The sequence below is a fragment of the Asterias amurensis genome, chromosome 3 (genome assembly GCF_032118995.1).
Source record: "Asterias amurensis chromosome 3, ASM3211899v1".
In the NCBI taxonomy this organism is placed as follows: domain Eukaryota; kingdom Metazoa; phylum Echinodermata; class Asteroidea; order Forcipulatida; family Asteriidae; genus Asterias; species Asterias amurensis.
In genome coordinates, this window is record NC_092650.1 from 7,711,598 (window position 1) to 7,737,672 (window position 26,075).

The 26,075-nt window shown below is 38.9% G+C and overlaps 1 protein-coding gene across 1 annotated transcript in view; it reads left to right on the forward strand.

The window, feature by feature from the left end:
* LOC139934825 (probable G-protein coupled receptor CG31760) overlaps nucleotides 1-26,075 on the forward strand; it is a 167,886-nt gene that overhangs the window by 140,080 nt on the left and 1,731 nt on the right. Inside the window, exons 10-11 of the mRNA XM_071929228.1 lie at nucleotides 14,925-15,063; nucleotides 19,181-19,286. Of these exons, the coding sequence (XP_071785329.1) occupies nucleotides 14,925-15,063; nucleotides 19,181-19,286 (245 nt within the window). The remainder of the gene's footprint in view (nucleotides 1-14,924; nucleotides 15,064-19,180; nucleotides 19,287-26,075) is intronic.

A 26,075-nucleotide genomic window follows, 5' to 3' on the forward strand; every position in this document is an offset into this window, starting at 1 on the left:
TGTTGCTATATCTACTTTTGTTTAAACACGTCTATTTGCGTGTAAACGAACATCAATTGTAATTTGTAAGTATTAAAGACTAGTTCGTTGCAGAACCGTCACTCTCATGTTTACAATAATGTGAACGCTAAAGTTGTTCATCGAAGAGTGTCAGATAAGTGTTTTTTGGATTGTATGAAATTTGTCCATCTAAATTCATGTCAGGGTACCCGTTGTTCCCATCGGGTGTCCTAGTCCTCACTTCCCAAAAGGAATAAAAAACGTTAGATATGTGCAATATGTGAGCATGCATATGCAAAGAGATGTCTAATTATAGTGTTGGGTGAGTAGATGTCCACGCAAGCTGAACGTCTCACATTGCTAGATGATTATGTCTTAATGTTGATCCGTTGATCCAGTCAACCTCCCATATAAGCTAAGGGGACGCTACACCTTGTTCTCCTCTCAAAGAAATAATTATCTTTAGAGGTAAAGTATCCCTTTGGTTTGAAGAATCGTTCGATATCCTACATAGTGTTGATACACCACATACAACAGAAATTAACAAATTTTATTCCAAAATGTGGATGTGTTTTAGACTTATCACCGACAAAGTCAATCCGAAGCGAACATGTTCACGCAGGAAGAGTAATAACTTATATGAATACACAAGAAGCGTTACTAAGAGTAACGCTTCTTATATTAACGTTTTGGGACATACAAACCTATAACATGGGATCTGGTTTGTATGCACCCGGAACTTGTAAAGGAACAAGGTGTTTTGTGCTTGTCTTTTCATTCCCTCAAATTATTATTTTGTTTTTTCGAAATACTGATTTCGTCGACATAATTGTTCGTTACCTCAATTTATTTTTAGTCGCATTTAAATCCGTTACCTCGAAAAAATATTTTATTACCCCGAAATTATATTTCGATACCTAGAAATAATAGTTCGATACCTAGAAATAATAGTTCGATACCTAGAAATATTATTTCGATACCTAGAAATTATATTTCGATACCTAGAAATAATAGTTCGATACCTAGAAATAATAGTTCGATACCTAGAAATAATATTTCGATACCTAGAAATTATTTTTCGATACCTAGAAATAATAGTTCGATACCTAGAAATAATATTTCGATACCTAGAAATAATAGTTCGATACCTAGAAATAATATTTCGACACCTAGAAATAATATTTCGATACCTAGAAAAAAAAACTTGTTTAATCTTGCACCTTTACGGGGCCCCGTATAGGCCTACACCTAAACATGTGGCTGATTTTAACGTAATCGTGTACTATTAAACAAACGAAAAATGTGAAGGGGGAAGACACAAACGATTATGCCGTGTGTGTATTGGACGTCAGTGCACTACTATACAACAAACAGAGGATATGGGAACGAAAAGAAGAAGAAAGAAAGACAAGCAGAAGAAAAAAAGGCAAGGAAGGAAAATCGTGGGTGTATGATTCTAGTCGGTCCCAAATGAATCGTTCGCAATTCAATAATAATGGCGTCCCCCAGACGACAGGGAAACCTCCTAGTCAGCAATTATCACGGATTTGTCACGAATCAAAACAAGCATCGATCTATACCCAAGTTTTCTGACTATTTTTCTTTTCAATCAACTGAGATTTCCCAACCCTTGCCGTGGTTTGAGGGGGATTAACTTTCATTCTTGGCATTAAAAATATTTCTGTTTATCTAACCTTAAAAGCAATTTTGTAAAGTTGTTCATTACGTGTATCCAGTAGCAGGATAAGTCATTTAAGAAAAATACAAAGATATCTGGTTAATTTTTTTTTACTTGACATAATATATTCATGAAACATGAACTTTTGGTTTAGTTTACAGCTTCCAACATTGTCAACTAACCTCGAGTAATTTGATAGAAATAAGAAAAACACAACCGAAAATGGGTTTTAATCGCAAGCTACCGCAGCTCTCTATAAGTGCACAGCTGCCGATTTCAACAAACTCTTCCTAACTTAGGATTAATCCCAAGTTAAGTCCCGTATCCATAGAAGTAAGGACGCATTGAGACCGAGTAACTCGTACTCGTCCTTACTCGATATAATCCTAACGTTTCGTGAAACTGGCTGCCGGTTTCTCCTTAATCGTAAACAAAATTTATCAAAACATATGAATCTCAACATATCTGGGATCGATCAACATGATCGGAAAATAAAAGGAACTAATGATGATACTATCATTTATGGAGTGATAAGAGAAAAGTCGTAACCATGATCGGGATTTTGTGTTAGGATCTTGACCCAACGTGAGAATATTCATTACTGGTCACTTACCCGTGCTATACGCACTGTAAGGCACTAACATCGTCCACAGGGGAAGCCTTCGCACTTTGCCTTTTTCATCATGTAGAATTGTCTTAACATTACAAAACGAACAAGCAAGTGACCATTTGGGTCTCGGATACTGGAAAAGAAAGAAAAACACCCGGTGTACTCATCAGCTGTGTATGGACAAGGGCCTTCAAGTTACAACATAAACACGGCCTAATAAGAACTACCACTCAAAGATTTGCCATATCTACTCAAGTTGATGTGTGACCTTGTACATTCTTTGAGTAATCTGGCAGGCAAGATACTACACTGGTCCTATGGGTTTACATTTTGTGTCATAATTTCCACATAAAACCAAGAGTTGTGATGAAGTAAAAGCTGGTCAAGTTTTGAGATGTGCCCCTTTCATCATATCAAAAGTTGATAAGAATTAGACAGTGCAAATTTTCCATTAAATATAAGATGTTATGTTTTCTTCCATTGAGCTGTGTACAAATCATGCCTGCAGGAAGTCCAGGCTCTGTGTCTCTTTTGTAAACGTGTGATGTCACAGGTCACATCGTCTACATATAGTTAACCCTATACGACACACAACTGCTAATTGTCACAGGTGCTGTAGTACCTTTAAATTGATTGTGAAGTACTATACTGCCAAGCACAAAGGTAGCCGATTAGTACTCGATTATGACTACTTGAGCCATTGAGGACTTCAAGTGTCAGAGAGGGTAGTGTATTTTGAAATACAAGTACTGAGTCCGTAGCCAAGTTAAGTACCAAGTTATTGGATAACTGGGTACCAAGTATTGTACTCAGATGTCCGGGTATAACCAAGTACGGGTACTTTATAAATATATTACTACAAATTTGAAGTATCAGCACAGATTAAAGTTATTGGACTATAATGTCCATATGACAATCACAGCTATCTTTAAATACATCTCTTTAAACACACTAAAAGATGGCTTAAATTTAGCCTAATTAAGTGCCAAGTTCCTCTTATTCATGGATACCTTCTTAGAAAGCTGGTGGTTATTTACATATATATATATATTGCGACTTAATTTACACTGTCACAGTCGCACACTTCCATCCTTTTTTTGTTGTTGCGTACACTGTACAAAATATCCGTACAATTAGTGTATGATGCCAGGTAAAGTGCAAAGTGAATTTCACGGTGGAAGTTTAGTAAATTGTGCCTTGAAGGGGTAGTTTTATACAAAACTTCAACACCGTGTAACTTACGGCACTTTACCTGGCACCCTGGCTGCCAGGTAAAGTGCCGTAAATTTTACGGATATTTTTTTAGTGTAGATGTTAAACTACAAGATGTTTGCAATGTAATATCCCGATCCTAATATCAGCCTGTTTCGTTACACTGCATGCTCAGCTTGTCTGGTCGGATATTTTTGTTGTACGGATATTTTTTTAGTGTAGATTTTTAATGAACTACAAGATGTTTGCAATGTAATATCTTGATCCTATAATATGAGCCTGTTTCGTGCTCGGCTTGATTGGTCTCGCTTAGCATAAACGGGAGTCTACCGAATTCATCCCCACGCCTTTATGTACGTGGATTTGTGACTCTGGTTCCCCGCGCAAATACTCTACTACATAGCCGATAAAAGTCTTGAACAGCCCAATGAACCTTAAAGGAACACGTTGCCTTGGATCGGTCGAGTTGGTCTTTGAAAAGCGTTTGTAACCGTTTTTTATAAAATGCATATGGGTAGAAAGATGTTGTAAAAGTAGAATACAATGATCCACACAAACATGCCTCGAAATTGCGTGGTTTTCCTTTTACCTTGTCGACTAACACGTCGGCCATTTATGGGGGACAAAATTTTGACTCCCATAAATGGCCGACCATGTTAGTTCGCACAGTAGAAGGAAAACCACGCAATTTCGAGGCAAACTTGTGTGGATCATTGTATTCTACTTTTAAAACATCTTTCCAACCATATGCATTTTATAAAAAACGGTTACAAACGCTTTTGTTTTGACCAACTCGTCCGATCCAAGGCAACGTGTTCCTTTAACAAAGGGCTTCATGCGTGTGTGCGGCACCATAATGTAGCACGAGCCCTAAATGTAGCCTGACCTAAATGTAACCCCAAAAGTCCGGGCTACATCTAGGTACATGTTTGGGGCTACATTTAGGTCCGGGCTACATTTAGGTACAGGTTTGGGGCTACATTTAGGTACATGTTTGGGGCTACATTTAGGTCAGGCCACATTTAGGGCTCGGGCTACATTATGGTGCCGCACGTGCGTGTTTATGGAACTGGACATTATTAAGAAAATCGATAGTACAGTAAACGTGCGGGGACAACCATGTACGCAATTCTACTGAGGCTCTTCTTAGAACCAACACTTTATCCCTGAAGAGTTCTATACACGGTTGCACCTGCAAGTTTCAATAACACTGTCTTTCTTATGATTCACACCTTTCAAATTTCCACCATCACATATACTATGACAAATTGTTTGTCATTGTTCAGTGTAACACGACATAGCCTACGTTGACTTGTAAAATATATTTGCTTCGTTTACGAGTCTCAAGTATCACTCAAAAAACATTTTTCACTGGATGCGTTTTTTTTTTATTTACGCTACGCTAGGGAAATTGATGTTAACGACAACACGTTGTGTAGGTGATTTATTCGACAATTAGTAAAGAACACATGCACTCTGTTAAATAATGCTCAAACCAAGCACTTTGACAATTTTTCTCGGCGTGAGATTTCATTACACTACCTAAGATAGGCCCACATGGTTTCTTTGTGATTGACAGTGCTTGCTGATGATGTAAATGGTTTTAACTCATGCAGCGGGGTTAAGGGGGTACCGTAAAGCGAAACCCGGGATCTACGTTAAGTGCTGTGTTTAAGAGCTTGAATATACCCCCGTCACGCGACTATCCGTCGAATCATCAATGCTGATTAAATTTAACACGGCCGTGTCATATAGAACGCATCATTTACACGTAATACGCATATCGGCAACCCGGCGGGCAGTACGTTGAACTGCTGACATTTTCAGAAATCAAAGAGATGCACATGACAGAATCCTTTCTAGCCGAAAGACACTGTTGTTAATGGAGAATGATGGTCAGGACTGGACCTTTGGATCGGGTTGGATTTGGTGTTTGGGGGGTGGGCCATGTCAGTGCATAACACGCAAACGGATATGAACACCTGCCCGTATCGGCTGTTAAAGGGAAACGGTAACAAGAAACACAGTAGTGCAATCGCTTTCTTCTAGAGCGAGTTGCATCTCTTTATATCATTACCCACACCTTCCCTCAAAGACAAGCGCCGTACTAAATTCTATCAATGTTTTAATTAAGCGCTCCTGAAAATATTAAAGCTAGAGCATTAATTTCCGTTAGATACAATTTTTCGCATGGACATCCCTGTCTTGCCTATATAAGTTTACATTGTTAAATAGAGCACCAACAGCATAGACCTTATCGCAAATACTCGGTACGCGCACAATAGACGTGGAATGAGGTGCATGCTGGTCTAGCTAGCTATCAAATTTAGGTACTAGCTAGACCAGCATGCACCTCATTCGACAGTTTGCGCTTGCGCAGTGGTATTTGCGAAAAGGTCTATGGCTAATATTTACATTTTTACAAATTAAGTGACAGCATCAGCATACTGGGCAACAGCACATTGTTAACCATTATGGTGCAAATGAAAATGGCTCAATACTTCAAAACGTAGCCCCACCATACATTGCATAGACCTTATCGCAAATACCAATGCGCAAGCGCAGACTGTTGAATGAGGTGCATTGTGGGATATATATGAATCAAATTTGTAATCAGCTAGACCACAATGCACCTAATTCCAAGCTTTACGCGCGCGCCCCAGTATTTGCGAAAAGGTCTATGACAAAACACTGAGCGCTTTGACACGCCCCTGGGGGTTGTTATTTAGCACTTAATAAGAACCTATAGAATTATAGTAGTTTGTTTTGTTTTGTTTTAAAGACACTGTACAGTATTGGTTATTGTCATTGACCAGTGTTCTCACTTGGTGTATCTATATATATGCACAAAATAACAAACGTGTCAAAATTTGAACTCAGCTGGTCGTCGAAGCTGCGACACAACAGAGGAATGAAAAACATCTTTGTCACACTAAGTTGTGTGTTTCCAGATGCTTGATTTCGGGACTCCATGAAAAATAAAGAAGATCGATTATTGGCAGACTTTTTTTAAGACTTTGCTCCCACTTAACAAATTGAGGTGTCTCACTGACACGGCGTTTAAGTGTCGACTCTCATTTAGCTGCTAATTGTAATTATAGTTACGTAATGTAATGGTCTATATAAAGAAACGTGACATGTATAAGTGGGTACAAGTGTGTAGCTTGCCCGTTTGCCAATTCCGAAGCAACTTAATTTTGGATATACCGGGTCTTTTAATTATTTACTATTGTCCACAGCGACTGATGAAACAGCAATTAGTCTCGATTTCAGTAGATTAAAATGCTGTTATCCTTGACTGACTGGGTTTACTTATAGCCTATACAGCTTGACTCATTTTAACCGTTACCTAGAGAGTTGTTTGTCTTTTATAGCGGGCCTTGACTTTTTTTTTTTTGATTGTCAAATAGTATACAATTTAATAATAAAACCTTGGCATTTCAGTAGCGAGGAATATTTTGTTGTGTGGTGAAGGATTTTTGATGCGGTACCTGGGGAAACAATTAATACATGACGCATGTTTGTGTAAGGAATTTAAAAAACAAAAAAGGGAAAAAAATGTTCTGAAATGTTCAATTGACTCAAATTCTGGAATTAGTCAGTAAGCACTTTGATGACCTTTGTACTGTTGATAAACAAACTGCCCTGGTTAAATGTTAGCAAAACATTAAATCATGTTGAAAGATGTTGTGTCCAAGTATAACCAAACTTTCCATTAGAAAGCAAATTACGTCACATGAGTGGCTGTTTCGTTTCAAGCAAATTCATCACTAATTTTTAATATTTATGTAGCATTGTTACAAACTGGAAACGGAAATGGATATTGGTTACTTTCCTGAATTCTGTTAAGTAATCGATAGGCTTGGGATTCGAACCCACGACTTTTGCCACTCTCGAGCGACTATCTTCCCGTCAGACTATACTTGGTTGTTTTTGATTAACCATTATGTGTAAAACAAATGTAAACGAGTGAGCAATTAATATTACACGTTTACTGGTCACAAAAAATGTTTATTGAGCTTGCAAAAGTCTGTTTGAAAAAAACAACAATGTTATTGAAAATGGAGAATGATCATGGAGTTAGAAAGCAAGTGATAGGTGTTGCTATTAGAGCTTTAATTGATGTTAACTGCGATTCAATATCTCAGTTGCTAAGAAACGTGTGGTTTCACAATGCAAATTGTTATGGTTTTATTTACAACCCATCCTTATATGAATCTTGGTGCTTTGAGCATTCGAGCCCTTGACCTATAAACACTTTGGAAAGCAACATATTGTTCAACCCAAAACATATTTTTTTATGAAAATTTGACAATTTTGCAGGGCAAAATCAATCTGCCTGCTCATAATATAGATGTGTGACTCGCTCCCTGTGTCAATTTGCTTTGCAGATACATTTCAACATTTTTGTCAGCATTTTTTCAGCTGACCATGGTCCAGTCGGCTCAGTTTCCCAAAGCACTAAAATTAAGTGTAAGATGAGTTGTCAGTGTTGACTTAGTGATTTTGTTGTTGTGACATCACAATTTGCCTAGCAATCAAGACGGATACAAAGTTTAGATCGATCAGTGATATCATATCAAACACAGTGTCACATAGGTAAGAAGTATGTTACTTCTGCCGTAGTAATTCACATGGTGACATCAGTTAATGTGACAGATAATTGTGGCATAGAAAGCAAGATATCAATATTATATACAAGCAAATGCAACAAATAAACAAATTTTCCATCACTGAATCCTATGATATGAAATGATATAAAAATACATTTCACAGACCGGTCGTATGTTGTTACTTACTTCAAAAAAAAAAAACTTGAGGGTAGAATTGCATTCGCTCTTAATGTACTCTTCGCGTTAATAAAGCAATCGCACAATAATTGTGCGCCACCTCAATTAGGGCTCGGGCTACGTTTAGGTGCCGCACACACAACATCGGTCAATCGCGTTGGGAGATAACGGGAAAACCCACCCTTGTATCCGCACGTTTCGCCGTGACATGACATGTGTTTCAAATAAATCCGTTATTCTCAATATAGAGAATTGATATTTGTTTAAATGTTTTTCTCAAAAAGTAAAGCATTTCATGGAATAATAATCCAAGGGCAGACTATCACCATTACCCTCTGTAAATCCTGTAAGTAATTTGTACTTCTGTAGATTTTTAATTTTTGTTCTGTTCAGAAAGTGTCCAATGGCTTTAAAGGGAAACTTGAAGACACATTTTGGTCAAATACGAATATTCTTACTTGGTGTAACCAAACATATGCATACAATAAAAAATCTTTGAAAATTTTAACTCAAATGATATCAAAGCTGCATTAGAAAAAGAACAAAAAACACCCTTTTGCGTGCTCACAGATGCTTGATAAACGGCGGGCTTCAGGTCTGAAGCTATAAATTACATCTCTCTAAAAAATTACGTCACTTCAGAGAGAGCCGTTTCTCGCAATGTTTTATACTATCAACAGCTCCCCGTTACTCATAACAAAGTAATTTGTTCCGCTAACATTTCTTTTTTTGAGTAACTACTAATAGTGACGAGTGCCTTTAAGTAGTTTACTCTATACTTGCCAGTCCCTTTAATTTCTCTGATCGGTCTGGGTACGTGTGATATCATATGATGCATTTAATTGATGAGAATTTAATATCATCACCAGCTTGAGACAACCCGTTGTTTCCAGAGTTCCTTTGACCTTAATTAAGGACAGGCTCCTGGTCAGTAAACCCGACCATTCAGATCTCTGCTGTGAAGGCATTATCTCAGAATGAAGTCTCATCAATTTTGGAAGTAGTAATTTCTTAAAAGAATGTCTCATTTATATTCGGATAAGTGTTCCTGCATACATTATGATTTGGATTTTACATTAAAGGGTCTATGTACCTTTTGTATGACAAAAAAAAAAAAAACCCACAATGTCCACAGATTTACACTTACTAACCCAGTTTGAAGATTATTATAGTAGAAAGCTTCCCATGAAATATTACTTGCTGAGGTGCTGTAGTGTTTGAGAAATGAGTTAATTAAACAATGTCATGAAAATAATTTTCGTCTCGGTGACCATGAGACGAACATTATTTTAGTATGTAAAAACGTATGTTCATGACACTGTTGTACTCATTTCTCAAAAACTACAGCACCTCAACGGTTTTAAAAGTTTAAAGTGGACACTGTGTTTTGTGTTACAAAAAGTACACAAATCCTTTAAACAACTACACCCATTGCAACACAGAGCTGTGTAAACGTGGATGTAGCAAACGCAAAAATTAAAGAGTAGCCTATCCTATACTACGAAAATATACTGTTAAACAATGCAGATTGGGGTGAAATAAATACATGCGATGGAAATTGAGCTTTCGTTTTTGAAACAATAATTGCCTTGACAGGAAAGAGAAAAAAGAACGAATTGTGCCGTTAGGCTAGAATACCATCAATCATTGCTTAACAAAAATCCATTTTGGATGAAATCGAATCTTTCCTAAACGTCCAGGGTAATATAATAATTGACACAGAAATGCGGATGTTCCATGCACTCCGATATCAACATTTACCCGATGGGAGTTGACCTTTTTTACGGTTCTGAAATCTAGGACAGGATGTAAAATTCCAAGTCTGTTCATATCAGACGGGCCTTTCATGTGTCCAAAAATGTTTAAATGTTTTATGTTAGTGTATCAAGTCGGTCAAACATTTGTATTAAAGTGTTCAGTAGCATCGTGTGATGGTTTGATACTTTGACGTTTCAATCAGTACACTCTAAACAGTTCCGGATCAGAGTTCCGCGGGCCCTGACCAATGTATGGGTCAATGTGACCCGAAATTTGTGTCTAAGTTACGCAGAGGAGGTCAAAGTGACACATAATCCGAGTTAAAAACTAATTTGTCGCCCACTTGCCGGTTCATACTGACCCGGAATGGGTCAGGCCTCTTTGACCCGGAATTCGGGTCAGTTTTGACCTTGGAATTGTCAGAGTGTGTATGCTCCGGTCATCTACGTGAGATTGCTGGACTTTGATGAAGATAATCAAAGCATGATCGAAACGTCAAGTTGTCGAACCATCGGTTCTTTTCAGAACCACCGCAACTTCGGCCTACGTAGAGACTTTCATATGTAACTGTAAACATTACATAGACTGTATTCACGCAACGTTCTAACTATATACTGTGTTTGAATGAAAAACTTTGCCAATGCACGAATATATAGTTTTCTTCCCTGTTTTCCCCCGAATGTTTTCCGGATGAGCTGTGTTGTCAAACCTTGTTCCTTTTTCCGGAATGAATCTCAAGGCAGTATATCGCCAGGCACGCAGAAGCCAATCTGTAAATGTTGTCAATTTGAAAAACAAGGTCGCTTATGTCTAAATAACATTGAACATTCGTACTTCTTGCTTGCCATTTTATAAGCACCCACCCTAGCTCTCTGGAGATCAATATTCGTTCGATGGAGCCGTCTTGTCGATCAAACGTGGGTTATTTTGAAGTTTAAATTCGATTCTGGCTTTCAATTTGGTCTCGGTCTTAACCCTTTAAAGAAAACCTAGATTTCAACCCGTCCTCTTGCACTATTTGCTTATTTGTTCTACCTCTCACTGAATCTCCAACCGGAGACTAAGTATCTGTTTGTACACGACGTGCGCTTGCCTGATATCTCGACGACGACTATACGTTAAATGTAGGGTGTTGAAATAGGGGATAGATTAAAAGTTCGAATCCTCAATTCGGTAGTTGCCAGCGGTTGGTCAAGGACTGCGCTGCTGAACGTTTTAGTTGTGTATTTTCCCACCAACTGCTTGTTATACCTACTTACTTCATTTCAAAAGATGGTACCATTGTTGAGATATTGCCGACAAATTATAGCGGTTATCCACGCAGGAATAATAGTCTGCAATGGGAGACTTTCAGGACGCTTGGTGGCAGCAGAATTACCAGGTAATGTTCTTGATAATGCGCGCATGTTCTATTGGAATACCCAATATGAGAAACGCTTCTCAGATTCATATTTGTTGGAATAAGTGATATCTTTTTCCACAACTGCAGTGCTTCAAATTGAACAGTTTTCTCAAAATGCAATATTCTATCCAAACCTGTGGCACCTTTATACCAACAACGTTTTTTTTTATTTTATTCCATTCATTTGGAAAGTCTTTATCCAAACGTCTGGACCCCTTAACGAAACACACTTACACGTTGGACTCTCACCTCATTCGTTTCACCTTTAATTTGTTTTCGGTAAACTTGTTTTTTTTTTTTTTTTTTGGCACAGCTGCGGTTTTTTTTTAACGGTGAAAGATAAACTGCCATTTATGTGGGTTTTCAAAATTCTGCACCTTCGTTTCCAAAGAGGATATAGAAACAAATAACTTAGTATCAAAAAGCAACTTTTAAACAACAAGATGATTTCAACGAAAAAATATGCATCATAATTTCTATCGTCAGCGCAGTCCCACACTGAGCCAGCCGTGTTCCAGCCAACTGATACCAACAAATTGCCTCTTTATCAGGAACACCTGGCGAGTGATCTGTCGATATGTTATCGCTTTGGACGTGATTTGCAATTCTTAGTACGTCTCCCGGGCCTTACATCAGCGAGCCCCGTACCTGGTGATGCGATGGGTGGCAGACCGTCGACTCTCAAGCCTCGTCGCCTATACCCTCGCCCTCATGTATATCTGTCGGTGTAATATTGACGTTTTCCATCCTAGGGTGCATGCTTCGGGTGGATCATCGGGCTAGAGTTTCTAAAGGGGGAAATCAATGCGCCACGAGACGTTGCCTTGATGATTTGAGTTGCTGTTGGGTTGTTATGACGCATGAACAAAAAAGAAGAAAAAAGAAGCTTCACAGCGCTGATACCCAATGGGAACTAGAGAGCATTACACTGTAGCGGATAAAACATGCTTGGGATGATGGCAGGGCTTGGGAAGGCGAAGCTTAGTTACAATCATGAATTTAGCTTGCTTGTTTATTATAACAGTATCCCTGAAGCACATAAACCTGCGTCAAAGTTGCAGCCCAAAATGATGTTGTCATTATGTGCTGGCTTTTCAATTGTTCAACTGATATTTTTAGTTGTGTTGCAAATATAAAAAAATGGCTAAATGTCTAGGTGAACAGAAGTAGCATTGGACAGAAAATTCCGATCCATTTCATAATCCGACTTTTAATTAATACCCAGCACTATTTAATAATGGCAGACCACTAAGACTACTAAAGTTGGTTGTGAAAAGAAGGTAATGTAAAACATTAACACAACATTGATTGGTAATGGCTGTGGCAAACGGCTTCCCAGCAAAAATTACATTATGTTTTTATTGCATTTGATATTTATTGACCTGACATTTCGACCAAAGTGTCTTTCTCTGAAAGACTCAACATAAATTGGTAATAATAGTTAAATGTAGTACCAAAATTACTCATATTATGAAGTTAAATGTTTTATTGCATGGTATAATTGATATCGGGTGTATTATGATTTAATTAACGAGGAAGCATTGAACATGTAACGTAATCAAGCGGTATAAGAGGGCATGTAATATAATAGTACTGGCGATCGCATGTTTCTGTAACGGACGATCTCCACACTCTAGCTAATGTGTGGGTGCTCTTTAGGGCAAAAAATGAACTATCACGTTCACAACCCAGTCCTTTAAAAAATCACCCATCTTCACACACGAGCAAGCGATTCAAAACAGGGGTTTTGGACTTGACTCCCAGTGATTGACGAAAATCGATCCGAAATTCACGCTGAGTCAAATAACGACTTCTTGTCACATGAAGAAGCCCCCGTCAATCAGCGCAAATCTTCTCGGAGTGTAGGCTCTCACATCTTTAGTCTGTATACACCAGTCCCCCCCCCCCTCCCACTTTCCATCGCATACGACTTATCATCGAACCTTAGCACAAGGTGAAAGGGTTTAGATTGCAGTTCTCTTATTATCAAACAAAAAATTAAGAAAAAAGCAGAGCCAAATGGTATGGCCACGGCCTTTGCAATCTCGAGGGAGGGTAGGGGGAATAATCTTTGGTTATTTGTCGACGGCTCGTGGGACTTTACCCAACCAGGGTTGCACGCAACATCACTGAACTTGGCAGTACAGCCCTTTATAAGTAAACCATCGCAGGGCATTTTCTATAATATTGTGGTCCGGAGGAATTGGACGGGAATGTGGATGCGGGTAGACGACTCTAATAAGTTGTTTAAATATTCATATTGACTATATCAGGGTTTACGTGAGGCAGTCCAAGGCTTTGTCTGAGCATACTTTGTAGATTCTCAGGTTTATTGGTTTTGAATAATAATTTATGTAAGTCTAGGCTTCGACCCGTACCATAAGCTAGGCACCGAATGGCAACACGGAGAATCGACTAACCTGGTAAAATGCTGGCTGTCCAAAATTGGAGCACAGACGATAGCTCTAGCAGAGTCCTAAAAAAACACACCGCATAGCTAAAACGGAACCCAAACCTGGCCTATAGTTAACTAAACATTGCCTAACTCGTAACTGCTTCCTTTTCTTCAAATACATTCAATTTACACGTTCCCTACTCTCTAATGTTTGCCTTGTCAAAAGTACGGAGCGTCTAGTGCAAGAATGTAGCCAAGCTTAATACGCTGCTTAGCTGTGATTTATAAAAAATGTGCAGTTTTAAGTGTATTTGCAACTACTCATAATTTAGACCTGGTTTGAATGATTAATGTTGGTTTTTACCATACACCGATTTGTGTTAGCACTGTTCACACAGTACTTTCCCGAGTTCATATTACTCAGGTGGCATTCGAACCCACGACCCTTGCAATTCCAGAGCAATGTCTTATCAACTAGACTACCGAGATTGCCCAGTAACTAGAGGCAGTTCGAATCATATTATCCAGCGGATACCGCAACGATTGATTTGAATAGACACGGTTGTGGCTGTTGCTAAGGGGGTTGTTTCGGGCATCATGATTCAATGCAAACACATGACAAATAAGCCACAGCCGCTAATTCCCACACACTCTGAGTCAGAACTTGACCCAGATTCCGGTTTCTATGAAAGGCTGACCATTTGAGGGTCAGGATGACACGGAACTTGGTAAAAAAAAATGCGATTTTGACTCATTTTGTCTCCCTTTCGGGAATCATTTTTGACTCAGAATAGGGGTGATGCTGATCCCGAAATGGGTAAGGCCCCACGGTACCCGGCTCCGGGTAAATTCCAGATGACCCGGAACCTTGCTTGTTAAAGTGGGATTTTGCCGCAGTTTGACTCTCTTTTGGGAGTCATTTTTGACTCAGAATACGGCTGATGCTGATCCCCAAGTGGGTCAACTCCCACGGTACCCGGATCCGGGCCAATTCAGACCCGGGAACTTTTGTCGGCCTAACTTGAATCTGAATACAACTTAAATAACTTTTTGTTTTTCTCCTTTCACCCTTCCTACAGCTGAGTTGGTGCTTTTATTGTGGGGTGTACGTCTATGTTACGTTGTTCGCAAAGCGCCCTCAGAGTTCAACGAGAGTAGATTCATCAGCTGGGCCATCTATAATGAGACAATGCTTTCGCTTTTTCTTTGTGTAGCTACGTAAGTACTCAACGATATTATCAACAATCATTTATTTGTCGTCTTTTGTGAACGATCATCTCATATTTCGGACAAAAACAAATTACCGATTTAAGGTCTACTGCAAAGTTTCTGTTTATTTTATCAAACCAAAAAACCACAAGGGGAACTGACTTTTTAGAAGCCCCTGCCCTATGTCTATTGCACAATTACTTTACGTGCTCAATCGCATGACTGGTTGTCAACATGGGGGATCATTGTGCCATTTTTGCTTGGGCCGTTGGTGGCGTGACCATTGATCGCAATTTCAAATTGACTAGGGGTGGATTTCACAATAGTCCTAGGCAATGCTAAGAGATAGGACTGGTTAGGACCAGTAACCCATCCTAACTAGGACTGGTCCTATCTCTTAGCATTGCCTAGGACTAGTCCTAAGTTAGGACTACCTTTGTGAAATCCGCCCCTGTATGCACGAACATCAAGGCGTGGTGTGACACTTGTGCGTCTTGCCCTAGTGCGTAACCCTATAGCTTTCTATACATGTAGATAAGTGTAAGTAACATATTTCTTGGCATACACTATGTTATCAAGTGGAATTCTATATTTTGTAATATTGGGGAAGTCATTACCAGCACAGTTTCACACAGTTTCACTCAGTTTCACATGATGATCTTACACTATCACATTCCAAGCCTTATCAGCCACAAGTGATATTCGTTTAACTGTATGTTAGAGCAGACAATGAACAAACATGAGCTGTTCTAACCTGATTTCAGTTGATTTATTTGTTTTTTAAATTACACTTTCACATGAAATTTCATAACAATATCATTTTTATCGGGGTAATCAGTATTGAATTAATTTGACAAATTGAATTAGGCCTATATCTCTTGCAAGGAAATGATCATTTGGTTTTCGTTGTAATGTTCTGTCTTTAAAGACAATGGGCAATATTAGTAATTGTCAGAGACCAGTCTTCTCACTTGGTGTATCTCAACATATGCATAAAATAACAAACCTGTGAAAATCTAAGCTCAATTGGACGTCGAAGTTGAAAGATAATAGTGAAGAAAAAAACACCCTTGTCACACGAAGTTGTATGGGTTTAGATGCTTGATTTCGAGACCCCAGGTTCTAAATAGGTCTCGAAATCAAATTCATGGAAAATTACTTTTTTTTTTAACTGTCACTTTAGAGGGACTTGTTTCGCATAATGTTTTATACCATCAACCTCTCCCCATTACTCGTCACCAAGTAAGGTTTTATGCCAATAATTATTTTGAGTAATTACCAAAAGTGTCCACTGCCTTTAATTTGAATGTTAAACAATGAACATGAATCCGGATATTGAATTAAAGTTATGGATGATTAAATATCAAAGTAACTCGTTTACTGACGTCGGTTAGTTGATCACACGCTATCGGTATCATCGTCATCATCGTCATCATCATCATGCAACCTGTGGTGTCTTACTTAATGACGAAGCACTGAGACATAATTATGTAGCATCATTCACATATCATTCCCTTCCATCATGCATCCTTGTAGCATCGTCAACCCTATACATCCACATGCCTCCCTACATGGTGAGACACGATTAGTTTTGCGTGTTACGTATTCAAGGCGCAGCGTCTGGTCTCACGAAGCATTAAATTCAGCACCAGTTTTGTTGGTTCAGACCGACTTAATTCACGGACAGGACAAAACTCTGGCTGCGTAAATTGATTTTATTTTCGGGCCAGATTATTCAAGGCTAGAAGGGGGATAAAATCGTCTCTTGTTAACTGCAGGTGTTGACTCAAGGCCGCTGATCGGGCAATCAATGCGTAGTTAAATGTTTGGGTTGAGCAACAAAAATGCAAAACGGGAAATTTAGAGACCGTTTTGAGTCCAAACAGGCCGAATAGATCGGTTTATTTGCTGCGGTGGCAGGAACCGGGTCGTTATAAATGTATCATGGTTATTGTCACAACACGTCTAATAAATTAAAAGCCTTCCAGTTTACTGATGATAAAGGCTTTCGTCATGCACATCTATTTTGAATTTCGCTTTCAATCAATTTACGTTTAAAGACACTGGACAATATCGGTAATTGTCAAAGACCAGTCTTCACAGTTGGTGTATCTCAGTATGCATAAGAAAACAATCCTGTGAAAATTTGAGCTTAATTGGTCACAATAGGTTGTGAGATATTAATGACAGAAAAAACACCTAGTCGCACGATGGTCACACGTATAATAAGTTGTGTGCTTTCAGATGCTTGATTTCGAGACCTCAGACTCTAAGCCTCAGGTCTCGAAATCAAATTCGTGGGAAATTACTTCTTTCTCGAAAACTACGTCACTTCAGAGGGAGCCGTTTCTCACAATGTTTTATACTATCAACCTATCCCCATTACTCGTAATCCAGAAAGGTGTTATGATAACAATTATGTTAAATAATTATTGGTAGTGTCCACTGCCTTTAAACAAACAAGAGCTGGCTGATACTGGACCAGTCTAGCCCTTTATCAGCCAGCATATGTATTGATATCTCATTCGAGCTACAGTTTCCATAAAACAACCGCAATAAATATACAACGTATAATGTAGGCAACATTTCCAATGTCACATTCAAACTGTTAGAGAATATACATCATCGCAACAAATACGACGTAATACAGACTGACGCAACACTTTAATGTCAAATCCTGATTCAAATCAAATTCTTGCTATTTTTTGGGAATTTAACTGCAAAAACATTAGCAAAGTGATACATACTTAACGCCAGTCTGATGCCACACTTAAGATGTTTCGAGAATAAACTATACAAACGTAACAAGACGTAAATACAAACGTTAGTGTATTACTTTGTTATGATCTTCAGTATTATTATCCCATGACAAGCCATTCATTTATACATCTTTAAAATATGTATCAAATGGGTTGACAAGGGATATTCGCCTACCTGGCAAAATGAGTTAAATCCAATTCAGCCATTATAATGTTGATAATGCCCCGTTAGGGTGCCATTTAATGAAATATCTGAGGACAATTTACGGCGTTCTTGAAGAGTGCAAGGTATTAACCATGAGTTGTTAAACCCGTGTCAAAAATGGCCGGATACTGAAAAAACCTGGGTGTCCAAATTGTTCACCTATATCCGATTATAAATGACAGATAAAACAGGTCAAAATTTGAAACAGGGTGTCAATTTTTTATGCAGGTTGTCCAAAAAACACCCAGACTTCCCTTTTGCTAACAATTTTGCACCCAGAGTGTGTGAATCTGTGTATGTACACAAAGCAACAACAACAATAACAACAACAACATCAACAACAACCCCACCAACAACAACAGCAGCAACAGCGATGGGTTTACTAACGTGAATTTCCTAGAAATAAACTGCGTTTAAACATAGAGAAAGGAAACGTTGCTGTTTTGTCTTCTTCTTTTTCTTCTTTTTCTTTTTGTTTGCTGTCGTCTTCAATCAGGAACGTCTTGGACGTCATTTCCATTCAATTAGAGATGTTTTGTTGAATGACAAATTAACAATGCACCGCATGGGAGTTAATCAGAATCACCTCGGTCTAATGGACCCAAATAATTAAGGGAAATAATTGCATGACCTCGCCTATTACAAATCAACAAAATAAGCATGCAGCAGGTTATTTTTTCTTTATTTTGAAGCCTTTTTACCTTTCTTCGCGGTATAAAAGCAACACCGGGAATGTTTTTTATCACAATTGTTTTATTTTCTGATTGGGGGAAATGTACAGATTGTATGTTTTAATCTATTCACAAATTTAAAGGGATTCCCAGTGGTTGTCTTGTTTTATTTTGTATTTAGTTATGTATTTATTTTGTATTTATTTGTTTCAATTAAACATAGTTTTGTCCGGTGTTTCAAGAAACTTTGGTGGATTTGTCGTGTTTAATGAGAGTAACTTATTATCACTGGTTTAGTTGAACATGTTTTGCGTCATGATAATGAGTTTCATCTAAACAAAATATTATTGTCAAACATATAAACTTCCTAACTAAATTCGATGATCCCTACAAGTCAACAAAGAAAATATGAAAGACTCCTCCACCATTAAATTTTATAACAAGACGTCATGGAAGTATAATTTTTTTCTTTTCCCGTTTTTCATTTGCAGCTTCTTCCTTCAGGATCTGGCCAATCCCGATCTTATTTATATCATATGGTTTTTGTACAGTCAACTTACAACGTCAGTAGTTTTAGCGCTTCTATTCGGCAGCAAGGTAAGGGTATTCCTCCCTACCCCCCCTGTTTTTAAGTAACATTTGAAAATTACACGGTTGTTATCCATGCACATAATATTGAGCTACAAGTTGATTTCGAAACTGTCTCATTATATGAAACACGTTTTACCAAGATTGAGCTTCTGTGCCATACATTTAGACTATTTATAAATCGTAAGAAAATATCCACATACCAAGCTACAAAACGTGTTGGAAACTATCACCTGAAAAAAGGCTTATCCACATACCGGGCTACAAAAAGAGTTGAACTATCGTCTGAAAATAAGTTATCCACGTAGTTAGTTACACAAAGTTATCCACACACTGAGCTTCGACGTGATTAAGAAAATATCACATGAAAAAGCTTACTAACATATTTATACCGGGCTACAAAAAGAGTTGCAACTATCGTCTGAAATAAGTTATCCACCTAGTTAGTTACACTAAGTTATCCACTCACTGAGCTTCGATGTGATTAAGAAACTATCGTCTGACATAGGTTATCCACATACTGACTTACAAATTGGTTGTGAAACTATACCGTATCGATATATACTTATACACTGATTCCCTATAAGTTTCATCTATCTTTACTATTTCCTATTACTATTATATTATTACTACTTTTATTACTGTAATTATTCTATTTCGGAAGCAAAGGCGTCATTGTTAAACTAATAGTATACAGAGTCGACTATATTGCCATTTCACTTTGGTTTGTGCAATCCCTTTGCCTGTGATTCACCCCGTGTTGCTCCGTTGCAATTTTTCTGATCGGTTTATCTGTCACGCCCTCTGTTGGTGGTGCCAAATTAAACATAGGTTGTTAAACGCTTCATAAAGAGTAGATAATATTTCTGGCTGTGAATATGATTCGAAGAAAAACACGGTTTCGTGTCTGTTGGTTGCAATGAGGGTGTTTTTGTTGACGTCGTATCATTTTTTTGTATCTGGATCAAACACGAAGCAAAAGTCACACTTAAATTAAAAGGCCACAACCAAAAGAAAACAACAAAAGGTATAGTTTTACACCGGGGGATCTAAGAAAAACCGATTGTATTTGTTGGTCGCATTGTGTGGATTTGAGGAATTGTGGAGCCTCCTTATTAATTTTGTTTGTCGGGGCTTTGGTGACAATAAAGAAATATCTTTTTTAAAAAACAGCCATGGAATTGACCCGCTTTTAAATGGAATCCGCACAAAGCTTGAACAGAAAGATTAAGTTCGGCGAAATAAAGTCAATTTAGCTTTCTACAAAAATGTGGATGCACTTAAAGGGGTTATACAGGTTTGGGATAATAAGTATCACTGTTATTTAGTCTGAGCGATAACTGGTTACACATTTCGTACTGAATCATTTTTTGTTTCGGTGATGTACTAAAAGCATTTGTAAGATATTAAATATCACTGCTTAATTATATACTAAAATCATTTTAATGTGATATTTAGATGCGCATATATAAGGATTTGTAATAACAATTTTCACCTTTTAATTTGAGTCTGGGTGCTATACTAATTATAAGGTTCACATTACTAAAACAATATTTCTGTGAGTCTTCCCTCTGAAATGAAGTGATATTCTGGGAAAATGTATCTGAAATCCTATGAAAAACGCAACCGCCCATTACATATATCTTCCACATTATTATATAGTATTAAATCAGTCGAACAGTGCCAAACAAAACACAAATAATATTATTTGCTCTTTAAAACTGTATCTAACAACCTTTAAAAGCGGAACAGCTGATGTTTGTTTAGTCCTTTCCACATTTATATGGATTAGAACAATCGATGGTTTAAAAAAGCAAAAATCTAAATGCATTTTAGCAGCTCCCTAATATTGGGGTCCGCTTTACGTCACTATAGTAGTGTTTGCACACACTGAGGTATTTTCCGCAGCACATTACGGCATACATGAACAGTCGAGTCTCAATAACCGAAGGCCACCCAAGAAAAAATTAATTACAATATTTGTTCGTGTAATTACCAATCAAAGCGAACCCAGCCTTATGTGTTCATCCCATACGGTCCATGCAGATCGATGCGTCTGCACCTTCGAGTATTTTTTTATTACTAAACCCTCAGAGACCTATTCATTCCCAACAAGCAAAAAAGGAAGAGAGAAAACACTGTAGGATTATCATCTTGATGGGGAGGGTAATTGTCTTCCGTTTGAAAAGGTCGAAATCTCAGGGGGCAGTTCGTAGTCAAACAAACAAATACATAGACCGAAAGATGTTTGCAACACAGCGTGGTAATTTCCGTTAACAAACCCATTCTTCGGCTCACACCCAGCAGATGTTTTCTCCACCATAAGTCGATGTACTATTTTGGATCATTCTTTTGAAACTGTAACTATTTTATGCTGAGTCAAGGCAATAATAAAAAAGCAATCTTTCCCCGAGTGACTGTTGATATTAATTCTCTGGCAGTCATACTCTCCTCTCGACCAAGTGTTTTTATGTTTACAATGGTCATTTCCGACGGGGAAATTGCGGCTTAAATCCAGTCATTGAGGATTACATTCATCCTTCCTGGATAGGTCCATATTTTTTTTTTTTTAAACGATACTTAACCCTTTCGTCCGTTCTTCAGTGTTAAAGTGAGCGTGGAATAATTTGCAACTCCAAACCAGCCTGTGTTTTGTAACACTTTTTCATAGATGCTTCTATCCAATCGAGCAACAACAATGTTGCAATCATAGTTTGACATAGGCTGGTTTACAGTACATGACAATAATACACAGCGCTCATATTCTTTACTCAGTGGCGCTCAAATTCAGCATTTTCCTGCAATATATTGTGAAGCTACGTTTTTGAAGCATGGGACCAATTCATTTACAAAGTTATTAGCATTTTTGAGGTATGGTATGCACTATACTATGAGTGAACTGTTTAGTTTTGCTGTGTACACACAACTTTACCTAAACCTAATAGTGTCATTGTATTGTGTTCGCCATACCTCAAAAAGGCTTATGTGTAACACCCAGTTGCTGTGGCGCAATAGCCAATCAAACAAGGCACATCGGGTCGAACACCTTTTCTCAAAAGAAAGTGCACTGGGTAGTAATGTACATGCGTTACAAAACGTAGGGGACCAACGGCTTTACGTCCCATCCGAAGGCTGAAGCAATAACGGTTTTAATTGTCCCGTATAATGTGTCATGACCGGGGATTGAGTCAGGTACACTTGACCGCTAAGCCACAACACGCCATGTTAAAATGGTATACAAGTTAGCCTGAACCTAAATCTGTATTCGTACTTCAAACCCCAATCACCCAAACCCTTTAAAATCCAACTGCATCTTTTGTTTGATTCTGTTAACGGGGACGTGAGATCTGGACATAGAAAACTGGCCATGCATTACATGATAAGGTATACCACTGTCATCAGAGTTCTGGGTGTTGAGGTATGTTGGGTTGTGGGCTTGAGAAACGATCGAAACAATTCACAAAGCACAGTTTTTGTTTTAATTGATCGTTTGTGAACAAAATAAAACAAGTTAATGCTATGGTATTGCCAAACAATCGATTAATTTAAAACGGGGCACATTGTTTCAATGTCGTCTGATTCTTGTATTCTTTGCGGAAGGATTGGTTGAATGGTCTTTTCAACAATGAGCGATTCAGGGACAGTATGCCCCACAGTTTTGCTACATAATGGAAAATCTCATTTATGTTTTTTACCCCGACAGGTCCGGGGCTTTGTCATACTTTGGTGTCTGGCGCCACCTATTTCCCCTGCCAGTTCCTTCGTTTTGATCCAATTCACCTGACGTCGTCACGCGAACAAGTTTTGGTTGAGAATAAAGTGGGAGTTGAAGACTCATTGCGTGTTAATAATGGCTACTGTGTATCGTGTCTCTCTAGTCGAAGCATGCACTCTCATGACTCCAGCATATTCCAACAGTTCGGAACAATAGGTCGCTGGTACCAAGGCAATCTCAATCAAGTTAACCACGTCTGTTTCTGCGCACATATCTTCCGATTGCCGATCTGGGCAGCACAACAGGTTTTTGGTCGAGTGGTTTAAACAGCACCAAATTCAAACTCTGGTGTTTCTGATCAGCAGAGTGTGGGTTCGAATCCCCAGCCGTGCAGAGTGTGGGTTTGAATCCCCCGCCGTGACACTTGTGTCCTTAAGCAAGACACTTAACCATTGCTTCGTCCTTCGGATGGGACGGAAATCCGTTGGTCCCATGCGTTGTGTAACACATGCAAATGAACCCAGTGCATGCACTTGTCGAAAAGAGAAGTGGTTCGCCCTGGTGTTCATGGGGTTACAGCTCGATAGTCCGAAGGTTCAACAGTCCGAAGGCTCGATAGTCCAAAATAACAAAAGGTTCGATCGTCAATTCAAACTATCGGACCTTATCGTCGATTCGGACCACTGAACCTTCGGACCAGTAAAACTATGGATCAATGAACCTTCGGATTAAGACTATCCCCTCCAAATGTTCGGATTAACGATCCCTATTTCATGTTCGGATTAATTAATTATTATTATTACTTCAATGTTTGTATCTGTGGTTCCCAACGGCCACAGTCTATAGTTTGGCCACCAGGTAGATATCCCATGCTTCTCACTATAAGTACCCTACAACGATCATACTGTAGGCTATAGCCTTGCTCAAGGCAGTCGCATTATTCGCTCCGAAAAGACGCAGCTGTAAACCCACCCGCCGTATACCCCTGTGCATGGTGTGTGCGATCACACCGAATGACCCACCCGTGTACACACTGTCAGATCGTACGAATACTGTTCACACAAGTCATCGCACTCGTACACCACTAACCGCATGCGGAGGCCGTCAGGCCGACAGCCTTGTCGGGTCTGTATCTTCCCGTTTTAATGTGTTGTGTTGAAAAAATTCCAATAGAGGACGAAATTGGGGGGGGGGGGCTCTAGTATATGCTAGTATGCAGCTCATGAATATGTATATCGTTCGTCAGACCTATCAGACAACACAGGATGTGAGGCAAATGAATTATGCATTTTGACGTCCAATCACACACGCCTATCATGCTCGCTGAGCGTCCGTGGTGGTGGTGTGTGATGATGTAGACATGTCTCATCTTTCGCCGGCATTATGGTAATGAGCTGACCGTGGGAACTCTTCGCTTATTATAGTAATGAGGTCAGTGGCTTCAACACAGACCCTACAAGGCTGTCGGCCTGACGGCCTCCGCATGCGGATAGTGTACGGGGGCATCGTGTCGTCCGATGTTACGCACAGTGAATACGGGTGGGTTTTACGCACAGTGAATACGGGTGGGTTTTTATAAAGCGGCGGTCTTTTTTCGGAGTGAATAATTCGACTGCCTTGAGCAAGGCTATGTAGGCTACTGCATAGTTGACAGTTTAGGCCAATATTACGCGTTTGCGCGTTCATCGTTATCTTTTGGCCGCGTCCAAATTAAAGGCAGTGGACACTATTAGTAATTGTCAAAGACTAGCCTTCACAGTTGGTGTATCTCAACATATGCATTAAATAACAAACCTGTGAAAATTTGAGCTCAATCGGTCATCGAACTTGCGAGATAATAATGAAAAAAAAACACACCCATATGTCACACGAAGTTGTGTGCGTTTAGTTTTAGATGGTTGATTGCGAGACCTCAAGTTATAAATCAAATTCGTGGAAATTACTTCTTTGTCGAAAACTATGGCACTTCAAAGGGGGAGCCGTTTCTCACAATGTTTTATACCGTCAATCTCTCTCCATTACTCGTCACCAAGAAAGGTTTTATGCTAACAACTATTTTGAGTAGTGTCCACTGCCTTTAAGCGGCTTCGGCTTAAAGCTATGGCAACTGGCTTTAATGCCATCGTTGGAGAATATGAGTTCTGTGCGTTGCAGCCGTAAAGCCATTGCAGAAACCATTAATTTGGACACGGCCTAACTTGCAATATGACTCTCAGAAATACAATACCGTGGACAGGCATAAGCTCCTGTGACGTCAATGCAGGAGGTCAATATCCTGTAGTTGGTTGCAGGTTTTCAATGCACTGTACACAAAAGGTCGTGTTTTGTTATATTTGTCACTTTTCTTTGGCCGCTTGGGGGCAGAACATTATCCACATACAAGCAATGAACGTTTGCATGTACAGTAGCAGTTCACTTAATAAAACCTGTTTAAAACGTTTTATGCGTACGTTCTAAAATGTGTTAACCGTAAACGAAGCAACAGGCAAGAGGCTCAACTTGCTGGAGGATGGTCTTCTTGCAAGCAATGAGTGACGCAAAAACGCAAATACATTGCGCACGTGCAAATCTAAACTTCAAATGATCGTCTACAATAAAATACTGTTATGCCCATACACACTTTCTGCCTACGCAGAAAAAATTGTTAAATCTTGAAAGTTGCATGCCAAAAAACTAATGCCCTAGGCCACTGGTGGGGCATAAATAGTTCCCAGGACATCAAATACGCTTATTTAGCTTCACTGCGACATGATCTTAGGCCTAGGCTATTTGCAGTGGGCTGTATAGGTGGGTGGAAAATGACACTAGCACAAGTTGCCTGATATGGGCGGGGCATGGTTGACGGGAAGTAGGGGGTACATCTTGCGGAGAGTGTTGATATCAGCCTATCATGTCAGGGTCTAATTTCATAGAGCTTTTTTAATAAACACAAAAATCAGCTTAGCACAACATTTTTTTTATACCAGAATATAGTGACCAGCTAAACTACCAAGGCACATGTACAATCTGTGACTGGTGTTCTGCACATTCCTGCTAAGCAAGAAACGTGTTAAGTTATGTTTTCTGCTGAAGTAGCTATATGA